This window comes from Vulpes vulpes, chromosome 13 (genome assembly GCF_048418805.1).
Source record: "Vulpes vulpes isolate BD-2025 chromosome 13, VulVul3, whole genome shotgun sequence".
Classification (NCBI taxonomy): Eukaryota; Metazoa; Chordata; class Mammalia; order Carnivora; family Canidae; genus Vulpes; species Vulpes vulpes.
The window spans coordinates 61,857,839-61,870,322 of NC_132792.1; the positions used below are offsets into that span (position 1 = coordinate 61,857,839).

Below are 12,484 nucleotides of genomic sequence, written 5' to 3' on the forward strand. Positions count from 1 at the left end.
TTTATTTTTATTTTTGATATTTAAAACTCAGAACATTAATTTTAAATTGTGTATTTCCACAGTAATCATTGACATGGTTTTTCTGATTGCTTATGAAATTTTATTTATTATTTTCTTAAGATTTTATTTATTTATTCATGAGAGACACAGAGAGAGATAGAGGCAGAGACACAGGCAGAGGGAGAGGCAGGCTTCAGGCAGGGAGCCCGATGTGGTACTTGATCCCAGGACTCCAGGATCATGCTCTGGGCGGAAGGCAGGTGCTAAACTGCTGAGCCACCTAGGGATCCCTGCTTATGAAAAAAAAAATTTTAAAGATTTTATTTATTTATTCATGAGAGACACAGAGAGAGGCAGAGGGAGAAGCAGGCTCCTCACAGGGAGCCTGATGTGGGACTCGATCCCCAAACCGGGGATCACACCCTGAGCCAAAGGCAGACGCTGAACCACTGAGCCACCCAGGCATCCCCCGCTTATGAAAATTTAAATCACAGTGACAAGTCATATATATCAACATGAAACTTCCCAAGTGGGAAGTTGAGAGAATGTGATCCTGTTAAGTATCTATATTACAAACACATTTTATTTTATTTTTTGTTTTTATATTTCACTTAAGTATTTTGCTTTATTAAGTTTTTTATTTTAATTCCAGGATAGTTAACATACAGTGTTATACTAGTTGGAGGTGTACAATATAGTGTTTCAGCAATTCCAGGCATATCTCAGTGCTCATCATGATAAGAGTACTCTTAATCCCCTTCACCTCTTTCACCCAACCCCTAACCAATCTCCCCTCTGGAGACCATCTGTTACAAAACATTGTAGATTTAAGATATTTCCCTTTCTTTTTTCCATTATCATAAAAGTGGACATATAACTGGAGATCTATCAAAAATATACACAATTTCATATCCCTCATCATGTGATAATTAAGTAAAAACTGTCATCAAATATGAATATAAATTCCAATTTCAGTGGCAATTATTTTTTTATTTAAATACTATCCCTACCAAAGAAAAAAAAATTAACACAGAATACTTTTAATGTAAACAAGGAGGGATGCCTGGGTGGCTCAGCAGTTGAACGTCTACCTTTGGATCAGGGCGTGATCCTGGAGTCCAGGGATCGAGTCCCACATCGGGCTTCCTGCATGGAGCCTGCTTTTCCCTCTGCCTATGTCTACCTCTCTTTCTCTGTGTCTCAAATAAATAAATAAATAAATAAATAAATAAATAAAATCTTTAAAAAATGTAAACAAGGAAACATCACATTGATTCTTGCACAGGGACCTATACAATGTTATAGAAGTGGCTTTATTGATAACAATTTTATGAAAGGTATAAAATACTTCATATTAGACTATTTCTTTTTTTTTTAATTTTTATTTATTTATGATAGTCACACACAGAGAGAGAGAGGCAGAGACACAGGCAGAGGGAGAAGCAGGCTCCATGCACCGGGAGCCTGACGTGGGATTCGATCCCGGGTCTGCAGGATCACGCCCTGGGCCAAAGGCAGGTGCTAAACCACTGCGCCACCCAGGGATCCCATATTAGACTATTTCTTACAATAGCCCCAAAAAGCCAAGCAAGGAGGCTAACTTGTTATTTTATTAAAGGGTAACTGCAGATGTTATATTAATTTGCATATTAACCAGTCTTCCAATAAAGTTTCCAATATTAATATAGGTAGATATTAGTAGATGCATTCCTACTTTACAAAAATATATTTTTTAAAGATTTTATTTACTTGAGAGAGAGAGAGAGCATGAGTTGTGGAGAGCAGCAGAGGGAGAGGTAGAAACAGACTCCCCACTGAGCAGGGAGGCAGACTTGGGGCTCGATCCCAGGACTCTGAGATCATGACCTGAGCCGAAGGCAGAAGCTTAACCAACCTAGCCACCCAGGTCCCCCCTGATTTGACAGAAATCTTAACCATATTTTCTGACCTGGTTGTGATTATAATCTTTATTAGTAAATATAAGAAGAACTTAAGGTAAATTTGAGCTAAGCATGGAGGCCATTTATTCCATCCTCTTACACAGTCTCACAGGAGATACTGTCCAAGCTCTGAAGAACTCATGGGAACTACTGTGTAAACTAAAAAGTGGATATATTATTCCTGATGATAAAAATGACTGACAACCACACCAAACGTTGCCATAAGTAAGGCCAACACAATCTCCCTTTGTAAACTTAACCTGTTTGGAAAGCTGTACCATGATCAGAAAGAATCCTGACAGAAGTAAAAACAAAACAACAAAAATAACAACAAAAAACACTCAACGAGACAGTAACAGAGGAAGAAGACATGATTTCTGACCCTCACTGCTAGTTTCACCACTGCCGCTACCCCTGCCCTCTTGCCCCACTCTCGTCTTCCCGTGATCTGCCTGCAGGTTATTGGGACTGCTCTTCCCCATAAAGTTCTTGTTTGTTCACATCTTTTGTCTTGTCAGTGCCACAAAGACTTTCTGCTGAGGACAAGCTCCCCAGCTGAGAAAAACCATCTTCCATCCTGTGAATGGAGTGAACTGACTAGCCAGGCCACGCTAGCTGATGCACCAAATATTCTCATAGGTTTGGTGTTTGAGAGATTGAGCACTGCCTGTCAGCAGCTGAACCTTTGATTTATAATAAAAAGCAAATTTTATAGAAGGACACTCATTTAGACCGTAGCATTAGACAAGTCAGAGGCATACCCGGAGTGCTAGAGGAGGGTTTTTGACAGAACATATAGACAGGGCTAGAGTTGCTTGTTTATGTACCAAGAAGGGAGAGACAGAGAGAGAGAGAGAGAGAGAGAGAGAGAGAGAGAGACAGGATGGGTGGATGGGCGGGAAAGAGGACCAGAGGGCAGAAAGGATGCTCTTGGTGAATTAGAATTAGAGTAGTTTGTAAGCAATGAGCTAACACAATCTGCCACTTGGACAGGATCATCCATAGTCTGTCTCTCAGTGTGTCTCTCTCTCCTTGCTCTCTCTTTTCTCTGCTTCCAATACTAACTACACTTCCAAATGACTCCTCAGATCTGTGGCTATGTTCATGCCTTCTAACCAATGTAGAAAAGGATATTAGTATTTAATTTATACAAAGAATTAATAGACAATATATGTAAAACTCCCAGCACAACGCCCAGTACAGAAAAGGACTCTATAAAGGCTACTACAATTATCATCGCTAGCTCTTTTAAAGGTGATGACATCAAGCCCAACCATTTTGCTATGCTTCAAAGTGTATCTTCCAATACAATTGGAATACAATTTTTTATTTTTTTTTAGGTTAAATGTCTCTTTTTAAATAATGTTCTGGTATTTTTTGCTCCCCACTACATGATAAATCTACCTTTCTCTAGTAAAAAAAAAAAAAATCTCACAACTTTTATCTTTAAAGTAAATGAAGGGATGCCTGGTGGCTCAGAGGTTGAGCATCTGCCTTTCGCTCAGGGTGTGATCCCAAGTCCCATATCGGGCCCCCTGTAAGGAGCCTGTTTCTCCCTCTGCCTGTGTCTCTGCTCTCTCTCTCTGTGTCTCTCATGAATAAATAAATAAAATGTTAAATATATATATATATAAAGTAAATGAAATTTATTATATTTTGAAATTACGTGAATTTTTTTTCACTTATCTAGAAATACCAGGAGAGTTTGTGGGGATAGGAATAAAGAAGTCAAGCTATAAAATTCACAGGAGAAATTGAAATAAAGTATGGCTATGAGCATCAGATTGCTAGGTAAGAATCAGGAGCACTAAAGTCTATCAAAATGACGTCAGACAAGTGAACTAGAAAATTAAAAATGTGGAAGCAAGAAAACAAGCCAGGCAGATCATCAGAAGAGAGCAAAGCCTCTAGGGCAATGGTTCTCAAAGTTTATAATTTAGAAGACACACCTGATGGGCCTATTAAAATTTCCAGGTGCCCAGCACTACCTTCAGAGATTGAAACTGAGTAAAGCTGGGGTAGGTCCCAAATCATTCTAGTAAGTGCTGATGCATTTGGACTTCAGTACACACCCTAAGACTGCTTTGGAGGCTTTGAGTACTTGAATTCAGGTGCTCAAGGGCACAATATAGCAAACCTGCTGACATGGAGATAAGGTGGGCACAAGTCTCTGCCTGAGGTAGTCCTGCTTCCCAGGGCAGACTGGTGTTTATCACAGTAGTATGTTCACAAATATACCACATGCTCACCTGTGGTATATTTCATCACTGGTGAATATTCACTGAAACCTGCATAATGTTACATAACCTAGCGGGCATTTTATCTGCATTTTGAAAAATGACACTAATTTTTAAATCTAGATATCTATTTTTTTGCAAATCCATATTTAGTCATTGAACAACCATGTATGATAAACACTTTTCTCTATATGAATACTAAAGTCAGGATTTTAACTTTCTACAATACACCAATGTGTTAAACATTTTCTTGTGTATAAATCTCTAGCAAGTTGGTTTCTGTAAAGTTTTAGAAAGAAAGAGGAGGGAGGGAGGAAAGAAGGAAGGAAGGAAGAAAGAAAAAGGAAAAAGAAAAAAAGAAAGAAAGGGAAAGATGTTTACTTAGTTAAGTCAGCTTTGTACACTGTTTCATCGGTCACCATGCAGATGTTGAAGGTAGCAGATTATTTCACTGTGGAAAAATAAAACTTAAAAAACTTGAACTATAGAAATACCTTTACAAAGACACAATTTCATGTGAGTGTGAAAAAAATACAGCCCATGAAAATAAGCTACTTTAATAGTACAGTTATATATCACAGTCATAAACCAACATTTGAGAGGTAAGGTGTAAAAGAATTATTTTTAAAAAGTAAGAGGGCTTGCATAAATCATTAATTTTGAACTACCCTAAACCCATTATACATAATATGTACATATACATATTTAATGCAGATATTTTTAAATAATATGTTTATCCATATGATTCATAGTTCTGCTGTCTTAGCAATCCCTTAAAAAATAACCAAAATAATGTACTTTTATCATCTAGATGATTTATCTTTTTTAAGTTGTATTTCCCTTTAGAAAGCTACATTTATCATGTAAAATCATGCTTGCAATGAATTATATATAGAGAATTAAATACAGGAAAACCCCAGCAAGGAAGTTACATGAATGGTTCTAATCCTCACTGCTTTTATTACATCAGGAAAGGAAGGCTGACAGTTCAAGGTGAGAAGTAACCATACATAAATAACTATGACCAGGGGTGGGAGTCTACTCATTCAGTGCATCTCATTCCAAAACCTTCTCTTTCTACTCCAGCCTATGGAAACCCATGTCATCCCTCTTCCTTCACCATGGCCCTGGCAGTGCAAAGGTGAACTTCAGTGAGGGAAGCCCATCTGTATATGTCCTTAGACAAAAGAAACAGAACCTGTACTATGGAAATTCATTCACAAAGACTGAATTTCAAACAACTGCACAGTGTTCAACTCTAATACGAGGAAGAAAAAAAAAAACCTTGCATGGTATGTATTTGTGAACCATAAGCCAGAACAGGATGCTAAGGAGGATTAAAGAACATCAAAGTAGCAGAAAAATGAAACAAATAACAGAAGTAGGTCAGAATCACTGCTACTACCAAAAGAACCAAAAATGTAAAAACATAGTGAGAAGCCACTGACAATTAATTACTACATAACTACAATATAACTGTATCTGCATTTAATTACCACCCAACCCACTATGTATCAGACACTGTCCTAGATGGCCAGACAGAGACCCAAGGCTTGAGATATGACCCCTGCTCCTGATACTATTGGAAGAAACAAATATGTAAATATAGAATTAAATGCAGTGTGATCATTGCAATAATAGAGCATTAATAAAATGAGAATTGGTATGACTTAACAATGATGAATATTAGGGGCAGCTGTGTGTTTATGATTATATGTTTATAATTAAGTAGATAGTTCATTCCATGCTGTGGTTTCAGGTTTCAATTATTTTCCAGGGATTTTCTTTGTCAAATTTATGAAGTATGCCATTTAAATATCGCCTTCCAATATGACGAAGAGATCAGTCTGAAATGAATGGAGCAAATTATGACCTCCCTCATTAAGCCCAGGACCTGGAGTCAGTCCATGTTGGCAACACTCCTCACCAATGGCTTCTCTTCTCATTGTATTTACCTCATGGACAAGATCAGGAGGCAAATAATACAAGTCAGAATCTAATTTGTTAAGATGAAAAATTCTGATTCTATAATTTGAGGTATATAATCATCTGCCAATTATATAGTCAGCATATATGAAAAACTATTAAATTTTAAAGCACCATTACAGAACTTAATGTGGGAAGTATGATGAATTTTCATAGGTGGACAATTCTTAGGTGCCAAAGTATGCTTTCAAAAAATGACAACACCCAGAAAAGACAACCAGAAACATGTGTATTTATTTCTTTTATGGCTCCTTTTTAATTTCCAGTGTTTCTACAAACATTAAAATCATGATTTTTGAAGCACTGCAATAATAGAACAAATCCCCACCTCTGAATAGACTGAATAAAAATAATATTGCTAAACCATATCTGGACTAGTTGAAAGGTAAGTCAATTTATGTTAACAAGTTCTCTTAACATATTATATAAGGGTTTATTACTGATTCTTTGCAGCTATGAGATTGCAAAAATCATTATAAAATGAAACTACTCACTAATTATTTGACCCCATTGCTGGCTCTCCCTGCTTAACACCAGAGTCGAACTCATTCATCTCGTCAACTAAATGTTGAATGTTAATACCAGAAAAACACAGACTGCAGAGAGAAGGCATAATCTTGGCAAAGATGAAAGATGACAGGAGGCCTTGAAACTTCCCCTAATCAAGTGCAAAGCATTGACAGATGAAGATCTAACAGAGCTAGGCCCACTCACTGTGGAAGAAAAGAAAATTGACAAGAATGACAATTAGATGGATGTTTCATAAGAGAATGGTTTCAATATCAAGAGAGTGCCTCGAGAAAATGAATGAAGCACTTGAATATTCTTTCAAAAAAAAACTCTAAAACTACTAGAAAAGTTAAACATGAAATGAAGGGTACCACCTCATTTTATCACATGATGCCATAAAATGTGTACCCCACCCCCTGCAAGAGATTCAGCATTTGACTCACTCTTTTTGAGATTCAACTAATTAACTGAAGTTATAACCTAGATTCTGTCATATATTAGATAAAACAAATTAATAACACAAATGTTCATTTTACCAAATGCAGTCCCAATCCAGCTTCCCCGCCTCTCCCACTTAGTAAATTCTGCTCCCCTTTCTAAGTCGATTCACTTTCAATGGCCTTTTTCCCAAACTACTTATCCTTAAATAACAAGGTCATCTATAAATCAACTCTGTCTCAAGGCAGTGGACAAATTTGTATCTACCAAATCTCCTTGTAGAGAAGAAAAAGGAAACAAGTTTCATCACAACCTCTGTTAGACTCACACTCATGAAGAGTGCGAGAGAACATGATTTGAAGTCAATACATTGTCAGACACAAACTTAATCATATGCAAAGCAGCAAACGGATGTTAAAATGGTCTTCTATCATTATATTTCTTCATGTAAGAAGGTAACCGAGGAGTCAAATTTCTATTATTTCTTTTTACTCTCTAAAACACAAAAACTCCTTTGATCTTATTTTTTCCAACACCTTCATATATTAATAATTCTGCCTCTTATCTTTTAATATAACTTTTTTCAGATTGAGAGATCTACTCCAAACAGGCCATCATAGATGTAAAGCTGAATTACCAAGTAACACAATGCTTATTAATACTCCCCTGTTCATCATGACTCCGGAGATTACAGTTATCATTACAACACTATCAATCAGGCAAAAAGCAGACCAAGACTGAGAATGATCCTGTTCTATGAAATGAATCAGTGACTCTGATTAAACAGCTAATGAACTTCCTTTCCAAGTACACTGATGATTGCCCTACAATTACCTTCAGTAGAATATCTTGTGCAATGTTTTAAATGATGGATAAGACATAAAACTGAGATATAATGAATTATACTAATAAGAGGCAGGACTTAAAAAATGAGCAATTAAACTACACATCTTCTGTGATGGAGGTCACTATGTAAATGCTGACAAAAACCTAATTTCTATAATCAATTTACTTTTAAAGGGCAGGCTATCAACTTAAAGAATTAACTGAATTTTTGTCTGAGTGGATATAATATTACACAGTGACAAGGAATACAGGGTTTAGAACCAGTCTGTCTATTTTCATATTAAACTCTGCCATCTGTTAGCTATAAGCATTTGGGGTGAATTATATGGCCTTCATCTTTAAAATCTGTGTAATGGGGATTAAAATACCTCAGCAAACTGTTAAAGGCTCACCAAGATTGTGTACAATGGATCAGCCTTTCCTCAAAAGGAAAGGGGATGATTGGCAACCAAGGACCCCTGACCTCCCCTAAACAAATTTACCTAGGCAAGATTAGATTTTGATCCTAAATCTTGAGTGATGTAATGTAAGTGTGGAAAAACTTATGAGAAAAAAATTGAAAATAAAAAAATTATTAGAGCCTATTCATTTTAGCTAGGGCACTGATGAGCCTGCCTACCACCATGGAGAGTATAGCTTTCTTATTGATTCTGTGAAGTACTCCATATCTTTTAAATTAATGTTTCTTTCAGTTTCTGTGGCTTAGAACTATCTAACTTTAACTGAAGTGATATAACATCTTCAGTAGACAGGTGCATATATTAGATGAATGGGAATTTCTCAGGGGTAAAATCCTGCCACTGAACCAGAGCTTTAAAATACTACTCATTGGGCAGTCCTGGTGGCTCAGCGGTTTAGCGCCACCTTCAGCCCAGGGCCTGATCCTGAAGACGGGGGATAGAGTCCCACATTGGGCTCCCTGCATGGAGCCTGCTTCTCCCTCTGCCTGTGTCTCTGCCTCCCTCTCTCTCTCTCTCTCTCTGTATCTCTCATTAATAAATATTTTTTTAATCTTACAAAAATAAAATAAATAAAATACTACCCATTTGCATAGCATTTTACAGTATTCAAAGCACTTCTACTTATTTCCTTTGACTCCTGCAACAACCTACACTGTATGTAGGAGAGTCTGATGTACTACCCCCAAACTAAGGGTAAGAGCCTGGGTTAGGGATGAAGTATGCTCAAAAGCCAGGTTTCTGCACTAGGTCATCTGATTTGGGAACCAAAAATGTCAATCACTTGTCTACCTAAACCCAACATAAAGGAATGTAATAATAATTTACAGCACAAAATACTAGATAGGCTAGATACCTGACAGATTTTACTATAAAAAACTTTCATTTGATTAATGGGAAAATAAGACCCTGGATAATTAAGTGAAATAAATAATCCACCTAAAGTAGAAATAACACAAATTCACTGTGTATCAGAACCAGACCCAATTCAAGAGATTTTACTGGAGCAAGCATTTCATCCATAAGGTGATCCTAAAAGGCCTGCATGAGGAGGTCCCAGCAAAGGAACTAGACAGGGAGCTGTTTCCCAACCTTAGCTCAAGGCTTCTCACCTCACAGGCTCTCTAAGGAACTCTGTTCTTGGCCCACATGCCACCTGACATCTTCCCTTGGCCCTGTCCTAACCCCACTAGAGCTACTCTAAACATATATAAAGCTGTCTGCAAGCTGAGCAGTAATCCTTGTTTGCAATTCAAAGAAAGCTCTTTAACTATCCCCCTTCCCTCCCAGGCCTTCAGCCCTCTGTCCTGTACATGTCTGGAGTCCTATCAGCAGTTTCTCCTAAGCTTCCAGGAAGGAACCAGAGCCCTCCCTTCTCTCCAAGGTGGTGGACTGAGGTGGGGAATCAAGTTCTTATCACAAGTCACCAACCAGTTGGCTGGGTCTTCCCCCAAGCTGCATTCCCTCAACATCCCAAAAACCTCCAAAGCAGCATGCCTATGTCTTATGCAATCATATTCAAATCCTACTCAAGTAGAATCTGCATTGCTGCCCTTTTTGGGACCCAACATTCATATGATCTCTCCTGTGCATGCCCGAACTGTAGTCATATCTGAATTCCTGCAGCTCCTTTCCTCTATCCTGATGCCCCATCTTCCTCTTGCACTCCAACTGTTTGTTGTAAATACAAGGCTGGGGGGATTGAGGCACCCACTGTTATGAGCTGTATATGACACAGTATGATCCACACATTCTTCCTTTGAGTAACTGGAATGCTCAGTGCAAGAAATATCAACACTTTTCAAAGAATCTCTTATTTTAGGGCCCCTGGGTGGTCAGTTGGTTAAGCATCTGCCTTCAGCTAAGGTCATGATCCTAGGGTCCTGGGATCAGGCCCCATATCAGGCTCCCTGCTCAGTGGGGAGTCTACCTCTCCCTCTCTGTCTGCCTACCACTCTGCATACTAGTGCTCGTTCTCTCTCTCTCTCTTTCTGTCTCTAATAAATAAATAAAATCTTTTAAAAAAAAGAATCTCTTATTTCTGCAGTAGATTCAATTTTTAGGATATACATGAGGAGGAACAAAATTATGAAAGATTCCATTTCCCTAGAGTACCCAGAAGAATCTGTGAAATTTTGTTTTGGTAAAAGTTCTGGCAGATATCAATGAAAAACCCTGCAATTTAAAGCAAGTTCGGATTCTCTTCCAATGTTTGAGTGACAACAGAATGACAAAAGCAAACTTAAGTCCATTTTCCTCATCTCAGCAGGATAACCGCTCCCTAGGAAAGGAATTATCATCATGAATCAACTGTAAAACACACAACCATTTTAATTGACTGAAATAAGTAGCATTCATGCTGAAATAGGAGGTCACCCTGGACACTTGAAATCAAAGAATATAGATGAGGAGAAAGCTTAGATCCCAGCTAGTATTTGAAAAGTTTCATGGTAAAGAGTGGATATATAGGGGAATTCCCAGAGGTCAATCTTTGAGATTTCTTTGCAAATCCAAGTGGATATAATTTTAGATCTAAATGGGAACTAACATATTGAAGATATGAAACAAATTAGTCAATTATAAAGCCCTAAAGATAAAAAGCAATCCACTAGAATATGTGTGACACATTATTTGGTTGGAAACATTTTAAATCTTTATACCTTTAAAAAATTAACTGCTTACTTTATAAAAATAAGTTATCCTAGTTGAAAGCTCATGCTCTCTCAATTAAGTCAATTTGTAAAAACAAAATTTTAGTTTATGCTTTAATATGCACTAAAATAAAATAAGGTTCCAGCCCCATGAAATAATGGGGATTCAAAGTTACCATAGATGAAAACATATTACAGATTCTGAATAGAATCTAAATATCTTCATTTGTTTTATCATTAAAAAAATCTTTCTCTAATGAATGATAAATCCATAAAACTTTTCATCTCGAATGGACCTTAAAAATCATATCATAGGCAGTTCCTTCATTTTAGAAATGAAGAAATTCAAATTTAGAGAGATAAAGTGAGCTTAAAATGAAATTCATCATCAAACACCTAATTTAGAATCTGAAAATAACAGTATCACAGAACACGTATGGAGTGTTATTCCCCTTCCTTACTCTCTCCTGGGTTCTGGCTCTGTACTTATTGACCAAAGAAAGACAGGAAAAAGGATAATCAACTGCACAAATACTGAAATACCACAGCTTATAACCCATACAATATAAGATGACTCTATTGCTTTCAGGTTGACATTAAGTCAATTAACTGGCACTTTAAAGGTATTTAAAAATAATAATGACAGCACTTTACGGAAATCGTTACAACCCTGTGGCATTATCTGGGAAAATGACCATTTATGGTTCTATCCAGTGTCAACAATACTACACACAGCTTAAGACACAACAAAACTATTTTAAGTTCCATTGTTGAGTAGAGTGAATGTACCTCCCAGCCTTCAATGTGAGACTGCCATTCCTCTAAAACTTCTAACTTCTCCATCTGCCTCTTGGCCTCGTTTATGTTAGAACAGACAGCTTTCATGGCTTGGAGGGCTTCCATCACTGCTGCGTAGTCACTGTGTTTCCTTGGAGTCCGTTTCAGCAACTCCTGTTTATACACAAAAAGCAAACCACCCTTTGATCTTCAGCTTTCTGGTACAGCAGGTTCAGACTGACCAGGAAATGAAACTGCAGAGATCGTGAGAGCCACTTTCAGAAGTGACATCACAAACTCCACTAAGATGGAGATCAAAAACAAGAGTTTCAATCAATAAATATGTGTTACCCTGATACACATTTTGGAGCTCCTTTCCTTCTTTTCCTTAAAATTATGTTGTTTTTAAGAAATAAATTAGGTTTATCCTTTCAGATTGTCAAATATCTCACCTGCAGCATGTAATTTTTTTGTTTGACCTCTGCTCCAACAGAAATAGAATTTTTTGTTTTCTTAGAGTCTTTAACAGAACATTAAGTATTTAAATAAATATGTCCCATAATTTCAAAAACAATTTATTTTTTTAAGATTTTATTTATTTGCTCATGAGAGATTACAGAAAGAGGCAGAGACACAGGCAG

At 37.1% G+C, this 12,484-nt stretch overlaps 1 protein-coding gene across 1 annotated transcript in view; it reads right to left on the reverse strand.

Annotated features, from left to right (window-relative positions):
* Nucleotides 1-12,484, reverse strand: part of PREX2 (phosphatidylinositol-3,4,5-trisphosphate dependent Rac exchange factor 2) — a 278,636-nt gene that overhangs the window by 179,355 nt on the left and 86,797 nt on the right. Inside the window, exon 6 of the mRNA XM_026012258.2 lies at nt 11,856-12,017. Coding sequence (XP_025868043.1) covers nt 11,856-12,017 — 162 coding nt within the window. The remainder of the gene's footprint in view (nt 1-11,855; nt 12,018-12,484) is intronic.